The 22500-nt window shown below is 41.8% G+C and overlaps 1 protein-coding gene across 1 annotated transcript in view; it reads right to left on the minus strand.

The window, feature by feature from the left end:
- The window catches only part of LOC139649450 (neuropilin-2-like), a gene marked incomplete at its 3' end in the record, with an annotated part of 88329 nt that overhangs the window by 6130 nt on the left and 59699 nt on the right, over positions 1 to 22500 (minus strand). The window contains 5 exon segments of the mRNA XM_071525861.1: positions 1141 to 1305; positions 2481 to 2555; positions 18124 to 18268; positions 19842 to 20015; positions 20280 to 20455. Of these exon segments, the coding sequence (XP_071381962.1) occupies positions 1141 to 1305; positions 2481 to 2555; positions 18124 to 18268; positions 19842 to 20015; positions 20280 to 20455 (735 nt within the window).

Here is a 22500-nt window from a genome sequence, read left to right on the forward strand (position 1 = left end):
TCCTGAAATGCAGTACGCCTACAGATGCAGTGCGGTTTAGAGCGCGGACCGTCTCCCGTTTTTGGAATGTGACGACTCATTGGTTCCTCACCCCCAGAATTATTAACTATAGTTCTCGAAGCTTCAAGAACCAGCAGAACATTTAATTAGATGAGAAGACCTGCCCAGAAATCCTCTCACCCTGAGGAGTTCTCAGTTAAACAGAGAATAGAGGCAGGAATCAACACAACTGGTGGTTAATTAGAGTTAGAGAGTTAGGGATAGGGAAATGTGTGTGTGTGCGTGTGTGTGTGTGTGTGTGTGTGTGCGTGTGCGTGCATGTCTTTATGTGCATGAGCACGTGTATCTACACCTCTGAAACAGCAGTGAAACGCTCCATTGAGATCAAAATGAAATTCTTTGAGCTGGCTTCTCCTCTAGGTGGACTAGCATGTGTGTGTGTGTGTGTGTGTGTGTGTGTGTGTATGTGTGTGTGTGTGTGTGTGTGTCTTTTTTAATAATGTAATTGCGAGATGACTGCTGGAAAAAAGTGAAGGCTGTCATTCCAAAACGCTGTATATCCTTTTTTTTTTTCAGAAACTTGAATATCTCAGTTACCGTTTCATTATTGTTTTCATTAGATGTTGGTAGGCTCTTTCTCTGTAAAGTCCTTTGAGACGTGCTTGTGATGAAGGGCTATATAAATAAACTTGACTTGACTTGACTAGCACAAGTTCATAAGAATACAAGTACAGATTCTGCACATTCGTGGCAATGAGGTATACTCTGACACTTTAATTTTTGAATTCCAAATCAGGATTGTGGGAGAGAAGATTCATAATGAGAGTTACATTTTCACAATAATAAACCTTTCACTTCATTTTATTAATCAGATACCACTCAATACAGATCAGACATGATTTATAGATAATGATTTTCTCGAGCACTGCACACTGTGATGATGTTTGATAGCTTTTTTTAAATGTAAATGTTTCTCTAAAATGACTTTCCTTTATTTTCATTCATTCTTTGTCAAATCACTATTTCAGATCCCGTGAAGGAACAAACCTCTCTAAGTGTTATAAGTCGCTCAGGGACGATGTTTAATTTCTCTCTGTGTGTAGCCTACATGTGTGCGTTTGTGAGCGAATCGGTACTCACCGTCTGCTCCTACCGCCAGATCCAGGCTGGATCCATGTGTGCCGTGCCCATTTGAACTGCTGCTAGCTGTGTGCAAGGACCAGCTCACACCTGACCTGGGATCAGCCGACCAGCCGCACAGACTCTGCTCAAAGTCGCATACAGCCGACAGAGATGGAGTGGTGGCTGATGGGAGAGGGAGAGAGAGAGAGAGATTGTGAATAAAGATGTTTGATACTGCGCCTGTCTTTACTAAAGCACTAATGATTACTGATCAGCCTGAAACATTAGCTTAAACTTTCATTGTCTTCACGTTACATTTTTTGCACTTTTGAGCACTTTTTGCTTCGTGTCAAATTAAAATAATCTTTTTTTTTTATTATCTCAGTTTCTTAATATCTTTTTTTGAGACTCGAGGCCCGAAATGGATGGTGTGCAGACTCCTTTTCCCTTTTAATGGTGCTTTGAGACAGAGAGAGTGAGATTCCCATTGTATTTAGACGCTTTGGCAATGCTGTTCATGTAATATGCATGCAAATAAAGCATACTGAATTGAAATATTGGATTGAAAGAGAGAAAGAGAGATAGGTAGAGAGACTAGAGGGCTAGAGGAGGGGAGAAAGGAGAAAGAGGGAGAGAGAGAGAGAGAGGCAGAGAGAAAATAGACAGAAAGAAAGCAGCAAGGGAAAGCAGGGAAATGCAGAGCGAAAGGAAAAAGGAGAGAGAGAAGAAAGAAAAGAGGTAGAGAGCAATTAAAGAGTAATAGGAAGGGAAATTAAAGAAAATGGGAGAATGGTATAAAATACACTCACTATATTGTATCAAGTACTGGATTCAGTTTAATCCTTGCATTCAATACTGTAGAATTCAAATGGATAGAAACTGTGTCACCATACACTCAACTCAACCCCAGTAAGTCTGCTAGCCAGTCAGTTGGTGACCTATGGCTGTGAAAAACATATTTCCGATGTGTGTGCGTGAGAGTGTGAGACCGCTGGCGGTGAAAGCATATCCTCACTAAAGCAGGGCTTCCCAAACAAGTCCTGGGGGGCTTGAATCTAACAGACTTCAAAGCCCAGAGGCCCTGTGGTGCCGGATGACATCATGAGTTTGCACACACCTTGACCTTACAGTGTGAATGTGTGTGTTGTGTGTGTGTGTGTGTGTGTGTGTGTGTGTACGCGACAGAAAAAAATACATGCATGTGATCTTGCAATAAATCTTTGTGTGTGTGTGTGTGTGTGTGTGTGTGTGTGTGTGTGTGTGTGTGACAGAGAGAGTGCACGAGAGAAAATACATGCATGTGAGCTTGCAAGAAATCTGTGTGTGTGTGTGTGTGTGTGTGTTCTGTGTGTGTTTACCGGGTCTCATTGCAGCAGTGGTCTGTTCTACTCTGGGCAGGGTGGGGGTGGCTGTGTCAGGTATAGTGGTGGTTTCTGTCAAAAAAGCACAAAAACACAACAGGTTAGAATAGAATAGAATAGAATAGAATAGAATAGAACAGGACAGAACAGAATCGATGTAGATGTGAATTTTCCCAGACTGAGAGCAACACAGAGCATTAGATTACTTTCTATTGATTGAAACTATTGAAGAGCACCAACAGGAGAAAAATGTATATTTGAAAGTGATTTCAAATAATTCTGTCTACTTGATAACCACCAGGTTTAACTTCCCATGCACTCAAACAGCCATTAAAGCGAGTCGAGGCAACACTTGCAAAACAACCAAAGCCAAGCACTCTTCATTCCTGACTGAATATTCATAATTTGTTTTACAGCTACTTCACCAGCCGAGATCTACAATAATGTTCTAAATTACTGCGGAATTAAAATATCTCTCTCTCACTTGACTGTTACAGCGATGCTTTAGCAGACAAGAACTAACTGTTAACACATCCTGCTTAGACAATCTTCACTGTTGTTCAAATACTTAAAAAAAAAAATGAATGTGCTCAGCTGGTATTAAGGCCGTGGTTTGTCAGGATCCAGGCAGTGACAGCGCGAGCTGAGGTAGTGAGCTGGCACATAGCTGAAGTCTGTGCCACAAGACTCATTTTACCCACTGCAGGTTGGCACATTTATCAGTAGCCCGGGGAATGTCAATACAAACACACACACACACACACACACACAGACACACACACACACGCACGCACGCACACAGCACTATGATGATGGATGCTGCACTCACACTGACCTTGGTGCACAGCAGCATGAAACCAATGTATGATAGATCACACAGAGGCATGCACGGCACAGGCACGTACACACACACACACACACACACACACAGACACACACACACACACACACACACACACACACACACACACACACACGCACACACACGTCAGCAATGGGGTATTTCAGCGCAACCCCAAGACCTTCTGGTCTTAATAAGCAGCTTTCTACTGTTGGTTCAGATTTCCCTGAATGCTTTACCAGCTCTCTCTCTCTCTCACACACACACACACACTCACTAGTGAATGTGTGTGTGTGTGTGTGTGTGTGTGTGTATTGACGTAAGGGAACAGAAGATTGCCTGGCTCGTGTGGCATGAGGTTCACACCACAAACCTCTCACCAAATTATTCTCAGAAGCTACCTCTTTTTCTCTCTCTCACTTTCTGTCATTCACTTCTCTCTTGCTCTATCCCTGTGCCATTTTTTTCTTTCTTTCTTTCTTTCTTTCTTTCTTTCTTTCTTTCTTTCTTTCCTCTGCACGTCCACTCCATCTTTCACTCTCCACCTTGTCATTTGTCATGGTGGATCTGACCAGTTTCAGTTCTACTGTCCAAAACCACCATCAACACCACAAAAAGCCCCTCTCTGCTCGCACACACACACACACACACACACACACACCACACACACAAACACACACACACACACACACACACACACACACACACACACACACACACACACAGAGTCAATCTCTCAGTTTCTCTGCATCTCCAGCAGAGAAGTGAAACCCTAGCTTGTGTTGTTTCTATTTTACCACAACCACAATTTTCTTCTCCATAACTCTTTCCTCTCACTCTTTCTGTCATCTCCCCCCAAGGCATATTTTTATTTCCTCTCGTCCCTTACATTTGTCCGCCCGCAGTTCACTCTCTCTCCTTCACGGATTTTGTCTCTTTTTCTCGCTCATATTCCAGCCTCTCTGTGCTGTAACTCTATCTGGTGTTGTTTTATATCTGTTCTAACCACCAGCTCTGTAAATATGAGACCACTGTTGATTCACTTCTTGTTTGGTTGTTCTAGATGTTTCCATGACTCAGTTGGTGATCTGTGTGTGTGTGTGTGTGTGGTATGTGTGTTTAGTTTGTGAAGTCTTAGCCTTTGCTATAGCCTTTGTTAATAGCTTTGACTTCATTGGAGTGTCTAGGTTCACCCATTCCTCTAATGTTTATTGTGTGTGTGTGTGTGTGTGTGTGTGTGTGTGCGCGCGTGTGCATTAGTTGAGTGAGTTGTTTAGGGTCTGTTCACAGTGCGTTCATGGTGAAAGTATGTAGGATTATTATGTAAGCCCAAATACAGTGGACTCATTGCCTCCGCAACACACACACACACACACACACACACACACACACACACACACACACACACACACACACACACACAAACACACACACACACACACACACACACACACACACACACTCAGAGAGAGAGAGTTAGATATTAACGTAGGATAAGTAGCTCCCAGCTGCTGACATTAAGCTGTTTTAATTTGATGCCCTTTAACACTGTAATTAGCCCCCCATATGGAGTGGAGAGAGGGAGGAATGAAGAAGAGAGAGAGAGAGAGATAGAGAGAGAGATGGAGAGAGAGAGAGAGAGAGAGAGAGAGAGAGAGAGAGAGAGAGATGGAGAAGAGAGCATGAACTTTCCTCCTCTCACCACCATTTTCCTAATTAGTGACCACACACACCTCCTGTCAGCGCCCTGTTTCCATCTCTATCTCCTCTCCAACTGTCTTGTCCAACTCTGGTCTCTGCCTTACCGCCTTACCACCTCCTCCTCCTCCTCCTCTCCTCCTCCTCCTCCTCTCCTCAGTCTTCCTTTCCCTCCAGCCGGGCCTTTCTCTCCCTTTTTTATCTAATTCTCTTTCCTCTCTTCCTGTCTCCTTCCCCTTTCTTTTCACACTCTTAGTCATCCCTGTCACCCTCTCCCCCTCTCTCTTTCTCTTTCTCTCTCTCTCTGTTTCTCTTTCTCTTTCTCTCTGTCTCTCTCTCTTTTTCAACTTGCTTTTGGCAACCCATGTCAAATCATTGCCCTAATTTAACTTAATTGAATTGAACTGAGACGAGGCAGCAGTGAGTTTAGTCAGTCATTCAGAGACAGAAAAAGTGAGAAAGACAACACAGTCTGTCATGTTTTAAACAACAGGATTTAAACTGGGATGTGAAGGAAACACCAATCTGTACATCTATATTCCGTGGATGGGTCAGTCTGAACACCACTGAGACAGAGATACAGCAACCTTCCATGACTCTGTGACTCTTTCTCGCTTTCTCTCACTGTCTCTCTCTCTCTCTCACACACACACACACACACCTCAAACTGAGAAACAGAAGGTGTTCAGTTAACACACACACACACACACATAACCACACACACTCTGTGTCTCGGGGCCCCAGGGCTCATTGCAAAGCTGCTGACTGAGCAGGGTGAGGCGGAAACAGAGAGAGGAAAACTGTTCAATTATGGAGAGAGCTCTGGGTATAAATCTACCTCTGTCAGCCTAAATAATGACTACTGACACGTGTGTGTGTGTCAATGCGTGTGTGTGTGTGTGTGTGTGTGTGTGAGTGAGAGACAGAGTGAGAGAGAATGTCGCTGCTACTAAAATTATTGGTGACATGATGTGTGTGTGTGTGTGTGGGGAGGGATTTCCTTTACTTAATGACTGAGTGATTGAGTAATTGACTGAATGGCAGACTCTGTATTTGAGTGTGTGTGTGTGTGTATGTGTGTGTGTGTGTGTGTGGGGGGTCTTTATAGCAGGGGCCTCCATTGACAGTAAATGACTACTTAGCTATGTTACCAACTAGCCTACCTGATGTGTCTTTATGTATAGTGAACTACTTAGCTATTCACTGTCAATAACGTTTCCTGCTATAAAGAGCTTATTTTCCCACCCACCAATCGACTGTTAACTTAAAAAGGTACTTAGCTCAACACCTGGAGCCACAGTTGTAACTGTATTCTTAATGGCTCTTTACTAGAAACCTATAACTACACTGAACATGGTTTTAGCCTCACTTAAAACTGTTTTCTCAGTGGCTCTGCTGTAGTGGCTTTGAAATGGCTTTGCTTGCTGACATTATCACTATAAACATTTTTAAACGCAAATGTAAAAAAGAAACCACAAAGAATATGTTTTAAACATGGCTAAAATTGTAAGCTTAGTACGAATGGGGTAATGGGAGACAAAATGAGCTCCTTACAGAAGGAAACTCTACAGGAGCCAACTACAGTTCTAGTGAAGCAGTACCAAGAATGGTGGTGCTTAAAATGTTAAGATATGACGTCTACTGAAAAGTGGTGGGTGGAAACATGAGTTCTATGTGGAACAAAATTATTGACAATAAACAGCTAACAAGGCTACTGTAAGAGCCAAGAATATAGGTTAGCCTATATTTATATATAGCTTAAAGTGCTAAATGATGATGATTGGGTGGGAAAAGAAGTTCTTTATGGCAGGAAACTCTTTAGATGCTGAATAGCTAATTAACCCATCTAATGGTAAGCCACCAAGAATATGGTTTTACGCTAAGTGCTGCAGTAGACCACAAATTTAAACGTTTAGCAGATGGGAAGACGAGTTTTTTTATATCACAGGAACTTGTCATGAATGACTAATGACTGTACTTAAAAAGCCACCAATAATATAGCATGAAGTGTGGCTAAAAGTGCCAAGCCGTACACTATTGATATATTGGGAGGGAAGACATCAGGAAACTGACAGTGAATTGCTCATTAGCCCATTGTACAGCAAAGCACCACAAGGAACATGATTGTAATTGTAGCCTGAAGTGTTAAGCTAAGTATAATGACAGCGATTGTATAAGAGGATAACAAGAAGCTTGTGGCAGTGAATGGCTAACTAGATCAGTGAACCAGGGTTAGCGACAGAGGAAATGAGTTTAAGTGTGGCAAAAAGAGTTAAGATAAGTATGACATTAACTGCTCAGGAGGACAGAGGGAAACAAGTGACAGTGATAAATAGCTTTCTAGATCACCAAGCAGTAAAACGAGAATAAGTACATGGTTTTAACAACTTTAAACATGCAGCAGAAAGGTGGATGAGGAGAGGAAAGGATGATGGAGTAGCATGAGCCTACAGCAGAGTCTTCGCATATACTATCAAAAGCTAATAAGGGATAGACAGAAAGAAAGCGACAGATAGACAGACAGACAAATAGATAGATACAGTATATAGATAGAGTGACAGAGAGAGAGCGCTAGTGTGAGCGATAGAGAGAGAAAAGGAGAAATAAATAAGTGAGAGAGCATATCTGGGAACCATTGAGAAGAAGTGGGGAGCCAAACCTAAATATTTATACTGGGAAAACACGCACACAGTCTTGCAAGCATGTACGCACACACACACACACGCACACACACACACACACACACACACACACGCACGCACGCACACACACACACACACACACACACAAACATTGTGAACCTGTGCCCGATCCTAAGCGTTTCCATGTGTGATACCTCAAACAGCCAGAGAAGAGAAGGAAGAGATAAACTGAACTGTCCTCCAGAGTTAAACTGAACATAATTATATATGGTTTAAAATAACATTTGAACTGTTCTGGGTGTGTACTTGATTTGCCCTCTCAGGCACTTGACGATGGAACACCCTTGTAGTTTCGAAAAGTCGTAAAGCACCAGAAAAAATAAATGCTCCTTCTGTTTGTTGACCACTTGGGGATATATTGTCAGTGTCCTGCACAAACCTGATACATCCAAAATGTCATGCCTTTAGGAATTGAGAAAAGTGGCCTCAGTTTCCATATTAACATCCATGATTTTGACATTTTATAATGCCTGATCTGTGGTTTGGCTCGGTCCCAGGGTCATGAAACTTTCACTGCTAGTGGGAGACAATGTTAGCTTTCAAAAACAGTCAAAGCAAAAATCTAAAAATGGAAAAAGTAGAGGATTGTGCAGGGCGCTGACTACTGAACGGCTGTTTTGCCCAGTTGAGAAAGAGATGAGGGGTAGAAAGGAGGGGAGGAAGATCATGATAGAGGGAGGAAGTGAGGAGAGAGACACCATATGGGAAAGGAGGTCAGGAGAGGGTGGGGGGTGAGGGAAGGAGATAGGAGGTGAGGGCAAGGAGGTCAGGAGAGAAGGGGAGGTGAGGAAGAGGAAGGTAGGAGAAGGAGAGATGGGAGGAGGAGGGAGTGGGGGTGGGGTTGGCAGGAGATGGGAGTGATTACATTCTTTTGACGGGGGAGGGGAGTCGAAGGGGGAGGAGAGGAGGGGAGTGGAGGGGGAGAGGGTAATGTGGGAGCTAATAACATTCTCACACACTCCCTCCCTCCTTCCCTCTGTAACATTTTCCATTCCCTCTCATGTGTTCATACCTATAGCAGTAAAAGAGCAGGGTTGGGTCTGTTACTTTGTGAATATAATCTGTTGCAGACTAATGACTACTGGCTTAGATTCACATGTTCATTAAAGCAAGCCACTCGGTTACTCAAAATAATCAAATTAATCTACTTTCAGTTACTTTTGAATGACTTTGGCTCCAAAATCCATATATGAAGTTGAAGAACTGAATGAATGAACAGTTGAATCAACAATTTTCTTCCGATTGTTTCTTGTTATCACCATCTAAAACCATTATTCCAGGATGTGTTAAATTATGGTTGGATCTATAACCTCACAAGCTAAATGCTTTCCCTTCAAAACAAAGTACTGTAATGAATTTTTACAAGTACTATCCTCATGTTTAGTGGTAACTGTAGTGGCTTGCAGATGCATTTTTTTGTAATCACATTACTGTAATCTCTGAAGGATAAGGGAGTGAGAGGAGGAGTGAGAAAAGAGAGGTGAAGGAAGAGCAGGGGGGAGAGATAAGTGGGTGTATCTAAAACCACATCCCACCAATCACATGAAAGTATCTGGAGCGGAGCCACTGCTCACATGTGAAAGCGATCAGCGATGCTGGACCTGGAAAGCACACACACACACACACACACACACACACACACACACACACACACACTTGGCTTCACTCGGATTGGATTGGCTGGAACCCTGGAACAGTGGAACACCTCTAGAATGTTCTAGCACAAGAACGCTAAACAACATTCCCTCCAGGGACCCGCTGCAACTACAGACGTGTGTGTGTGTGTGTGTGTGTGTGTGTGGGTTTGTGTGTGGGTGAGACAGAGAGAGATGGCACTGGGCTGTTACTGCATATTAAATTTGAGACTTATATTTGAGACTTTAATTTACTTTTATTTTAACCTTTATTTATCTAGGGAAAGTTGACTGAGCACACTCCTCCAGCCTGCTTTACATTCATAAAGTCCCTGCACATTAACACTGGGAGCTGCACAGTGCAAACACAGTCCTTTACTTTTGGCCACTGTGCAGCTCCACTGGAGCAGTTGGGGATTGAGTGTCTTGCTCAAAGGCTCCTCAGCAGTAGTTGTTGAGGGAGGGGAGAGAGCTATTCATTCTGTTTCCCCTTCACACATTTTCCCGGCTGGTCTGGAGATTCAAACTGGCAACCTTCCTGTCACATGACTGATCGTCTAGGCAAACCTCTAGGCTACCTACTACTGTCCCTACTTTACAAATCACTTCTGTTAATACAATGCAACAGTAATCATGTCATGCCCAATGAATGATATGAATGATGTAGTCCCTGTCTGAACCAGTCAGTAAACAAATATGTCACCTTAATTGACCTGTAATTGTAGCACCCCCTTTGGGCCAATCAGTGTGATTTTGAAAATGCTGGAATGCAGAGGTGAGATGCGTAATTTCCTCAAGTTGACCAGCGGTGTTTGAGATATCGCGTGTGATGGACGGACGGACGGACGGACGGACGGACGGACGGACGGACGGAAGAACAAACAGATAGAAAGTAAACACAAACTAAACAGATGGAGGCAGATCCACAGTCCAAAGAAGAGCAGCAGTTGATTGAAGACGAAGCTGCAGTTGGCTACTCTCAGACACCGACCACAGGAACAAAGACACTCTCCCTCTCTCTCTCTGTGTTTGTGTCCCTCTATCATTGTCTCCAACTCCCCCACCCATGCACACATAATATTGCTGTTTTCTATGGAGATGAGAAACTAAGTGTTTATTTACACAATGAAATACGGACCCTTGTGTATATGCCAAACAGGTGGTGTGTGTGTGTGTTTGTGTGTGTGTGTGTGTGTATGTGTGCATATGTGCCTGCCTGCCTGCCAACAAAACAACTAGGTGTGGAGTAAAAGAGATGAGAACATAGCAGATGTTCTGATAGCTCAGTCATTTAAAACAGGAACAAAACTGGCAGCTTGGCAGCTCTCGGTTCAAATCCAATAGTCTGGGTTACAAGCCCTAAATTACATGTTGCCTCCATAGCTAGCGTGGATGATTAGAATGAGTCCTGCAATAATATTCTGGCTTTTGTTTCTGTTTTCTCATTGAGGAATGCTAAACTATAGTATTGTGTGGCCCGTAAGACCCTTGTATCCCTAATTTCGGATTCCGTCACTGTAATTGGGAGCTGAGATTGTCTCCCATGTGTGGAAATTGTTTCACGGCTCTGAGGCCAGGTCTGACTGCTTCAGCTCCACTGTAAAATGGGTAAACAATGCAGGGGCGGCAATGGAAAAACTCGTTTTTTTTCAGTTTCCTAAAAGCTGATATATTTTAGATGAGGTTTGTGCTTGACACTGACATTATCTTTGTCTGTACTTTTAGTGACTGAACAATGATGAGGTGATAAATGAATCTTTGAAGCAACACAACGTGTTATTTTACTGGCAACTGTGAACGAGAACACATCCAGGAATAGCACTGCATCTGGGTCACGTTTCCTTGTTGTATGGCTAATTGACTATCAGGAGAAAAGACAAGGTGTCAATAAACCCCTGTGCCATGTGTGACTGATTGACGTGGTAAGTGAGACTTGAAAAAGTGCTTTCTAGCTTTACAGTAAAACATATTCACTGGTGTAAAACAGACTGTATGTGCTTGTGTCTCTGAGTGAAAATTATTTCTGGGTTTCTTTGCTGAATGAAAGACAATCTTGGAATAATGTGCCATTTGGTTGAGGTTTCTGTGCGACCCTGGTTGATTTGAGCAATGAGGAGATTCTAAAGTAATTTCTGGGTCACATGCCAAATACTAATGCTGCCTTGCTGGCTAATACAAGAGTGTAAAAAGAGATCTTTGAATAAAGTGCCATTTGGCTTAAAGTGTATCTTTGCTTTCTTGTTGATTAAATGGCGAGATGCTTAATTAATTTATTACACACACACACACACACACACACACATATTACTTTGTTGTAAACTATGAATGAGAGAGCATCCAGAAATAGAATGGCATCTGGCACATGCCCCTTTATTTTCTCAGTAATTGATTGTTTGAAGAAAAGATGAGATGTCAAACTAATCTCTCGGCTGCATACCCAAATAAATGTGGCCTTGTTGTTTAATATAGGAAAGAATGATTGAATAATGGATAATTTTTCATGCTCCCAAGGTGAATGATTGTTTGGAGCAATAAAGAGATTGACTGATGTGGATGTATCTTGTGTCAGTTTGCTTATGTTTTAATAGAATAGTTGGTGAAAAGACAAGATGTCAAACTATTAATCTCTTAGATACATATTAGTTATGTAATGTAGCCTGTTTGCCTAATCAAGAGGATAACAAATCATGATGATAGTGATAATATTTTCTTATACGTTCATTTTTATTGAATGTTTGTACCAATAATGATATGTTAAATTAAATTAATGGGCCCCATATGGTAGGTAGATGCCCCTTTGTCAGCTAATATGAGAGTGTTGGTTGTTCAGTTTTGTTGCCTATATAATTATAATGAATAATGAATATAATGAATAATTTGGAGCAATGCTAAATGATGATGCCACATGACAGTAATGTATAGAATACAGTAGTGACCTTGGCTGTCACCAGCAGAGGTCCCTGTTTTTCCTAGAGTCCACACACACACACACATAGCAGAACATAGCCCTGAAACCAGCTATTGAATAATAGAGGGGACACTCTGATTGCTGCCTTCACTGCTGGCCAGTTCGCCTGTGTGCGTGTGTGTGTGTTTGTGTGTGTGTGTGTGTGTGTGTGTGTGTGTGTGCGTACAGTATGTGTGTCTGTATGAGCGATGAGCAATGACTGTACGTCTGTCTTACGCTGCTGGGCCATAAGATGTCTCTTTTTATTTATTCATCAATTCATTATTTCACTTCTTTATTTATCCCTCTCTTCCTGAGCAGAGAGGAGAAGAGAGAGGAGACAGGCAAAGTGGAAACTGAACTGTTCACAGACATTTTTGTTGGGCAGGACCTCAGGCAAAAAGGGGGAACTTCCACTTAAATCTGGAGGAGGGAAGGGTGTCCCTTTAAAGTAGCGTACCTTTTTTTCATGGATATTATGCTTCTTCTCTGAGAGGAAGAAAAAATCTTAATGCAAAAATACGATATTGAATACATTCAAAAAGGCTCTTTCTGATTGGCAGGACAAAGGGGTGGGGCTTAAGATCTTTTTGAACCCTACCTGTGTAGAGAAGAGCAGGAGAGGATTAGGAAAGACGAGGTGTGAGTGTAAACTCATCCTCATAGGGTTTAATCTGAAGGGAGATGGAAAGGGGCTTTTACATCTCTCTTCCAGCTGCTTGACTTTATATCTTTCTTCCTGTTTGTGGCCTTGTGTGTGTGTGTGTGTGTGTGTGTGTGTGTGTGTGTGTATTTGTGTCTGAATTTATAGGAAAGGTCCAGCAGAGTTTAATGTGTGCATGTTTGTGTGGACTTGTGTCTATGTGTAAACAGCTCTGTTCAGTGGAAGCTGATGCACTCTGCTGAATATTTTATCTCCCGTTACAATTCAACACGCGCATGACACACACACACACACACACACACACACACACACACACATACACACACACACACACAGAGCAGAGAAACAAGGTCTATGTTGTCCTCAGTCGGATGTGCTTTTTTCACTTTTCATTTAAAGTACTGGCAAAATCGTGACTGCAAGGACTGTGACATCATGCTTTTCTTTTGTGTGCTTTTTTCAGTGTTATTATCTTTTCATGATTTAGAATGGGGACAATTAAGACCCAAACCAACTGCATTTGAACAAACCAACCTGCTCTTTACACATACGGTTCAGAATAATTCAATGTCAGCTGTGTGCGATTGTGTGAATCTGTGTGTATGTGCATGTGGCTGTGAGATATTTAAGATAGTAGCGGTGGCAGTAGCCGTGTTGTTCATGTAAGCGGGAATGGAAAACATTGTTATCATGTCTAATGCATGGATTACATCCAGAGGGGAAACATCTGGCATGCAGACCCAGACAGCCAGACCGGCAGACTATCAGCGAAACAGTCAAGAGGGCGATGCTCACTGTGATCAAGGCTATGATGGATATAGATATGATGTGCATGGTGTCATTAGTCACCATCACAAGCCATATGTGTGGAGAACAAAAACACTGGCAATGTAAAAATCACAAGATTCCTATAGCGATAAGCTGTAAGGCCGTGGATAACTGTAACCTAATATTGTTCATGGCCTATCAGGTAAAGTCTTGATTCAACACAAGTAAAAGTCAATTTAAAGGATAATACCGGTGTTTTCTTTTAAATTTGTGCCAATTGTCTAGGTTGCCACTTTCCTTTACATTATTCCTGGTGTCTGCACACAGTCTGCATAGTTAGATATATCAGGGCTTGTTTTCCTTCCTTCAGAAGAAGCCATTTGCTGCCATTCTTTCTTGTACAGTGTACAAGACAACTCCCACAGATCTGAAAATTGCCTGAACTAGATAATCCATCACAGTAAACCTGAAGCCTTCATTTGGTTTTGTCAAAGTTTCTGTTTTCTCATTATGTCATTGTGCCTGAGTTGAGTGTTTTCATATCAGCGTGCACATTATGTTACACTCTGCTACCTGTCAATCACCTGACATCCACAGCAAGAATTGGAAGTCTCTGCCAGGAAATAATCCCTCAAAAAATCCATCTAACCGTTACAAACTTTATTATCACATCCATGTATTCTTATTTAGGTTGATATATGGCTTTAGGCTTTGTTAGGTGGGACAGCAGTTCGAGCTACGTTTGACAATTTCAAGCTAGGTTTGAAACTCTACATTTTTTATAAAAAAAAACAAAAACAAAAAAAACAAACAAACAAAATGTTACAAAATCTGATTAGGTACAGCTTGCATTGCAAAATGATTGGGGGCAATGTAAAGTAGACATAGACAGAAGTAAATGGGTATTCTCCTATAGATCAGGTAAAGCCATGTTTTTGCGCTCTAATGAGTGAATAGTAATGGCTGAAATATGTTGTTTTCTCAGTGTTCAGTTTAAGTTTTCAGTCTTTCCACTGAGTACTACCTATCTTTTTATAGTATAATCAATTTCATCCTCAACTGTATTCTGAAACTTGGATAAGTAGCATCACTTAGCATCACAATAGGTTAAATCTTTCACTCAGGTAAACCTTTAATTGAAATTTAATCCTGTTTAAGCCAAATTGTATTCATGTTATGTCTGTTTTTTCCCAGGAAAATTCTTGAAGTAACCATGGTAACCTGTTAACCTGTGTTGACAGTAGAGGATGTACCCTCTGCCCCCATCACGACCAGCCTCTTGGCTAGTCCTGACACAACTAGGATATACCGGTCCCCCTGGGCACACACACACACACACACACACACACACACACACACACACACACACACACACACACACACACACACACACACACACACACCCATAAATAGTTGGGCAGGTAAATAGGCAGCTTGGATTATGGAGCGTTCAGATCCTTTACCTAACACATATTCAAACTTGTGCTTGCACATGTACACACACACACACACACACACACACACACACACACACACACACTGATGCACTGACACAGAATTCTAGTGACAGGACATCAATGGCAGCCAACAGCCCACTTCCTGTCCGCTGGGACCGGGTACGTGTCATTTCCTGTTCCTGTCATCACCTGTCACATGTCACATCCTCACTAAAGCACTGGAATGTGATGGCACATGAAGGAGAGGAGAGAAGATGAGAGGACAGAGGAGGAGAGAGGAGAGGAGGAGAAGAGATAAGAAGAGAAGAGAGGAGAGGAGGAGAGAAGAGAAGAGAGGAGAGGAGGAGAGAAGACAAGAGGAGGAGAGGAGAGGAGAGGAGAAGAGAGGAGAGGAGAGGAGAGGAGAGGAGAGGAGAGGAGAGGAGAGGAGAGGAGAGGAGAGGAGAGGAGAGGAGGAGGAAGCCAGTCGAAAATCAAATGAGGTGATGAGAGAGAGGAGAGGAGAAAGGAGAGTGGCCATAATGGCTGCATTTTCACTGGGCCATTTGCAACTAATTATACAATTCTGGCTAAGAAAATACTTGGAAGCGAAGTACAGTTAGTGTTTAAAGTACAATTATGATTATTATTATAATCATTGAGATTGTATCTAACAGTTTCTGGGTCCTGACCCTGCCTAGTTGAAAATCTGGTATTTAACTATGCTACTTCCAAGTGTTAAAAGAGGCTGATAATACAAAAAAATTCACTTGTGTTGCAACAAAGTCAACTTCCACAGCCACAGTGAAAAAGTAGTCATTGCCTATACTTCACATGCTGGTGAATTTATGCATCATTAAAGTATAAGGCTGGTGTTTTTTTAATGCATTGCTTGCCGACAACAAATCCTATAAATAACAAAATCAACAATGATTTTGTTTTGCCAACAAGTCTCGTCCATGTAGCCGGCGCTCAATGAAGCCATGTCCCAGCAGCCATAGAACTCCATTGTATTAAAAAAAAAAACGATTAAAAACACCATGCCGTTGCTCTGGGCAGCATATTTCATCATCACAATGCACCAGGCCAGCCGACTTTTTCCTCAAACAACTTAATAAGCCGGCTGTAAACAGTTTGCGATCTCAGGAAAGTAGTTCCGTAGCACCGAAAATAGTCCCTGGCGTAATGAAGAATTTGTTCCCATTTGAATTTGATTTGGTAATAACTACAACAGTCTGACTTTTCCTGATAACAGTTAGCGATTTCTAAAATTGAAACTATGTCTTTGTGAGCTGTATTTCAAGGTTTTTAGCTTACAATTGGAGCCAATGACTTCTGGGTTGATGGCTAAAAACGGTACTGTCAATCTAAATATTTGAATTACTGAGGTGATCCTATTATTTTTTTTTTTTTTACTTTTTTGTTTTTATTGTTTTTTTATTTTTATTTTTATTTATTTATTTATTTTTTTCTCTCTTTTTCTTTTTTGTGTGAGGATATATTGTCATGTCATCATATTGTCGTGCGTGTTATGTATATTATTTGCCTGTAATTAAAAAAAAAAAAAATGGTACATGGGAAGTCAGAAAGTAATAGGAATTCGTAGGATTTGTTGACGGTAAGCAATGCATTAAAAAACACCAGCCTTATCCTTTAATGCTCAAGACAAATATAAATGTGTGGAGATTTGGACATAGACCTGCTTAAGTGTTGGTGTTACACTGTGCAGCTGAGAGTAACTTGCGTGCTGCAACTAACAAGCTCCACACACAACACTAAGATACTATAATAAAATCCATACAGAAATCATACATACACGCTAACCTCAATAAAGAACCATGCACACTAATGGTCTGCATTCAGCAGTATAACTCTTTACACTAATCCTACAATACATACTGTATATCAATATACACTCGCAAAATGCATATATTGGAACATATTTCACAGAGGAAGCAAGGCTGAATAGTTTATTTTTTTTGCAGCTGTAACAGAATGGATTTAGCAAATGTCTGGGGAAATCCCAATGATCAAGTATACATGACAGATTGATCGCAGATACTCAAATTCACCAAAATACATAGCGCACCTAATCCTCCACTACACACTAGCTACATTTTACTAGCTGCAAACACAACGTAGCGTAGTGCAACTACACAGCTGGCCATTATTATAGTGAAAGTCTCATGACCTAGACATGCTAATCCCTGTCCAGACATGCTGCAATACCTCCTATAGGGCAAGCTGATTAACACACCCACAGTATGCATGTAAGCAAGTACATACAGACACACACATATATACATACATACACAAAAATACACGCAAATACGCATCATGATCTAACCATAAGGCACATACAATGGCAGATAAAAAAAACAGGCACACACACATAAATGCCTTCAAACACGCAGACACACACACACACATAAACACACACACACAAAACAGCACACATGTCGCAGAGATTAACGCTGCGATCTACATAGTCGAACACCGTTTTGTTTTTGATGATGTGTGTGGATTATGTAATACACATATATGCAGATATATAGCAATAATCTTGGATATAGGTTTGTATGGAGTGGGAGAGATTTGCGCTTGGTCACAGTTGGTGGTGATTCTACTGTTTCATGCCTCAGGCCAATGTGTTTTTATTATGTGTTTCTGGATGTTTGTCACATCGCAACAAACAAAGAGGGTATTGTGCATGTGAATGTGTGTCGATTATCTGGGTGTGTGTGTGTGTGTGGGTGTGTGCACTTGCATATATTGCCTGCAAGCTTGTATTTGTGTGACTGTGTATTTGTGTTCATGTCTCGGAAAATGTGTTCAATCGGTATTTGATGTGCAACTATGTGTGTGATCAGTGTGTGTGTTTGCATATATGCATATACGGTATGTGTGCAGGTGTGTGTTTCTGTCTAGGAGTGCATGTGTGTGTTCTTACCTGGCAGGTCACAGCCGAGGACCTCCATCCTCATGCCGATCCCAGCAGGCGACCACCTCTCTGGATAGACTCTGATGAACTGGGCCGCTATCTCATCAAACCTCCGCACCTCCGGAGTATCGTAGTGGCTGTTCCCCTCAAAAATCTAAGAGGAGGAAGATAAATACAAGAAGGAAGAGGTGAACATTTGCACAGGACCTGGTGTAATTAGTCCTTGTGCTATTAAACTATGGTGAAACTTGGCTTGGATGGTTGGATTAAAGGGGTTAAATGCAGCTATTTCACTGGTGATGTTGTTGGGGAACCTCCCATATCCTCCCAGCACCTAGGAGTCTAACGCTGTGTTCACATCTTCATGCTCCGCTGGACTGATAGAGACTGGAAGTCATTAATTCCAATGGAGGATATCTTGTAATGGATTAGCGCCCCTGGTGACTCTCTGCTCCGCTGGCCAACAGATGATGGATCCTTTGGATTTTTTCAAACTCGGAAACGTGGAGGGTCAAAAAACCCAGAAGTGACAAAAGAGCACAGGTTTATGGGATTGCAAATTGGAAACTAAATTCTTTCCAATATATATGTCAAGAGAAAATTTTTCTTGTCTGTTTATAAAACAAAAACTTTGTTGTTGCCATATTGGTTGATAATGATGATGTTATTTTTTTTTCTATTTCGTTTTTTTTTTTTTTTTTTCTATTTCTATACAAAATCAAAACATTTTCGCTCTAGAATGAAGGATGTTTTCTGGCATTTCACCCCTGTCTACACCTGCTATTACAGCTATGTGGAGTCTCATTCAAAAACAACAGCAAAACAATGGGCCAATCTTTCCACAATCATACAACAATAATCAGCATTGTTTTTCAGCACAGTGTGACACATGCCATAAAAATAACAACGTGTAAGTGTATCCTTTGATTTTCAAATAACTCTTTGAGGTGGCTTGCAGCAGCCTCAGGCAAAAACACAAGATTTAACACAAATTAAAAAACAAACTAGACCAGACCAAGACTAAAAATGTGGACTTGATAGTTGTAACACAACATTGGATTCATTGATTGAATTCTATCTTCTGTCTTTCTCGTTTCTTAAATTTGAAAAACTCCTGATGAATTTCCCAGGATACTCATATAAAAAGACAGGCAGATGAGAGAGAACAGGATTTTACCATCAGGAGAGAAGCCGGAGACTCAGTAGTACTATTAAAGCGTTTTAAGACTGAGTCTCAGAAAGGACTACAGAGTTTAAAGTGCCCTGTCTCACAGTGAGTGTTGAGTGGTGATGCAGAAAAGACATTTTTAATTACCACCCATGAGAGAGAGAGAGAGTGAGCGAACGAGAGAAAGAGAGACAGAGGGAAGCGGAGAGAAGAGAGCTGGATGGAGTTAGAGAGAGAGACAAAGACAGAGGCAGAGAGAATGAGAAGTGAGGTGATTAAATTGAATTATTATCAGAGCCGAGGCTGTAATAAAATGGCTTTTTTCCTGAAAATGACAAGGCTGAGAGAGAGGGAGAGAGAGAACGAGAGCGAGAGAGAGAGAGAGAGAGAGAGAAAGAGGAGAGAGAAGAGAGAGAGTTGAAAGACAGCTATAAAAAAATTACAAATGAGGGAGAACTGACAGTGACAGTCACAGAGTGTATGTGTGTACATGTCTCAGAGTGTGTGTGTGTGTGTGTGTGTGTGTGTGTGTGCAGGTGTGGGTGTCCCCCTCCCCTACCTTAGCGTATCCAGTTTTGCTGTCAGTGATGTAGGTCCAGTCTTTGCCGGTCAAGCTGTGTGCCAGCTTGAACTTCCTGACAAAGGCTCGATTCTCAGCGCTGGTGCTGCCCTCCAGCCCCCTGGCACCCTGGGTAATGATGCCACGCACCATCTTTGGCACCCCAAGGTCCACCTGAAACATGGACAAATATAATCATCATCGTTAGCTCATTCTCGGCATTACAGCCACTCACGTGCTCATTTTACCAGATATCCTGCTCATGGGGGCAACATTGTTAGTCCTGAAGCCTACAATTTCTCAACTGAGATACAAAGGGATTCAAACTAGCGACATTTACTTTCTGATGCAGTAAAGTGAATCCCACCTGTAGCCACCAGCCATGTTGGATAGTCACTGTAATCTAAAGAACAAGAGGATAAGGAGACAACGGCGTACCTGTAGCCACTCCTCTCCAGCTATGGGCTGCGTCGGGTTGGGAAACCAGCCGGAGCGACTGGCCACCAGCCTGGCTGCCCCCATGGAGCCGTGGATGTCCCTCATGGAGGAGGCCGAGATCTGGGAGTCAGGCAGCAGCCCAGACAACATGCCCTGTAGCTCTGAACAGGGGGCATCTGGACAGGAGAGAGAGAGAGAGAGAGAGGGTTAGGAATACTGTTTTAAGTTACAATGAAACAGAATTTTGAGAGCGTCTTGCCTGTGTAATTTGATATATTTCCTGTTGAAACAGGATGTTAGGGTGGGACATAATGCGAGGAGCGATCATTCAAAAGTGTAAACCAATGGGAGGTCAGTAAAGGAGAGAAAGGCAGTTTCATTTGATGGAAGGGGCAGAGCGGCAGTATTGATTAAAAAATCTGAGATAATATTATTTTGAATTTTTATGCACGGCTACTGGTACAGGAAGTAACCACATCTTCCAAGAAGTGAAAGTAATGAGATTTTGACGTAAAAATAATATTGGGTATTAGGTCTTGGAATAGCTAAAACTTCTAATAATTTACATATTCTTCCTAAATTAATGTGACTTTCAGGTCAGATATAATTTTGTGTCGCCATTTTATTTTGCAATGAAACTCTTCAAATGATGAGTCATTGTGAAATGAATTGTGAAAACGAGCATCGGAGTTACACTCCCCTGAACTGCTTTCCATCAGCCTGATTCATTATTTTCCCTTCCTGCTGGCAAGTTGATGCATAACTTTAACCGCCCTACCAAAGGGGATTCTTCATGGGGAATTGAGCCAGAGAAATCCCAAACTGAATAACTAAATGAAAGCATGAGGCAGATCAAAAGCGATACTGTTTATAACACAGGCAATTGTGTTTTATTCGTGCGAGCTTCAGAATGTGTTATCCCCATGAATAATAAGAAAAAAACAAGGAAAATATGTAGAAACTATAATAACTTCATTGTCGTATGCAAAGTGACAGTGCTTCTTTTTGAAAACAGAGTGGATGAAACGGAAAGGGGATAAAGGTAGAGATGAAGAAAAGATGTGAGGGGAGAAAAAAGAAGAGGGAGGCACAAGAAGAAAGACGGGATGCGAGGAACACGAGAGGAGAGGGGTTAAAGGACAAGGAGGCGATAAGAAGAGAGAGAAAGGTCAAACAGAGCGAAGGACTGAAGAGAGGAGGAGAGGAGAGGAGAAGGAGGAGGAGGAAGGTGAGAGGAAGGTAGAGGAGGAGAGAGGGAAGGGAAGAGAAGAGGGAGGAGGGGAGGAAGGGAATAGAAAGAGAGAGAGATAAAGAGAGAGAGACAGAGAGCAGATTGACATTGAAGGGTGACGGTGATTGACGGTGACATTCTTCGGGTCTCCATGGAGATGAATGTTTAATGCTGTGACGTTAGCGGCCTCGCCTCGCTCCAGTAAATAATGAATCAACAACAACAACAACAACAACAACCGTGGCTAGATCAGCTCTCTCTTTTTATAATAGAGGTAATTCTATCTAGTAGTTTTATTGACTTTATTTTAACATAACAGAAGAAAATGTATATTTGGTAAAACTCTGAATTGTGTTACAAAGGTATCTATCTATCTATCTATCTATCTATCTATCTATCTATCTATCTATCTATCTATCTATCTATCTAGCTATCTATCTATCTAGCTATCTATTCTAGCAGCTGCTGCACTCCAACAGTCTTTTTTAATACAGGAGTGCAGTGGGAGTCGTGTGAGTGTGAGTATCGTCTCTCGAGATCACAGAAACAGAAATAGCTAGATATCGCACACCAGCATGAGAACCCTTGACTTATAACACACACGTGTACACACACACACACACACATACATACACACACACAGTGAGAAAAATGATAAAAATGATGATAGAGATGAAAAAGAGAGGAGGGATGGAGGAAGGAAGGATCGAATGAGGTAGAGAAAGAAACAGAGACGGGGTGGAGGGAGAGAGAGAAAATGAGCGAGACGGTGAGAGAAAAACAGACAGGCAAGAGGAGAAGGAGAAGGAGTGAGAATGGAAGCTGTCAGGAAAGGCAATAGAGGGACAGAATTAAAGGAAAATGGGAAGGAAGAAAAAAACCAAGTGACAATGAAGAAGGATAGGTAGAAAGTGAGAGAAAAGTGGAGAGGAAGACATAAAAGTGTGATTTAAGCTAATGACATGTCATTGACCGACTGCTTTATGTCTG

This window comes from Centroberyx affinis, unplaced genomic scaffold, assembly GCF_046629955.1.
Source record: "Centroberyx affinis isolate AG114_WGS23_722 - 3 ecotype Tasmania unplaced genomic scaffold, CSIRO-AGI_Caff_v1 ptg001345l_1, whole genome shotgun sequence".
Classification (NCBI taxonomy): domain Eukaryota; kingdom Metazoa; phylum Chordata; class Actinopteri; order Beryciformes; family Berycidae; genus Centroberyx; species Centroberyx affinis.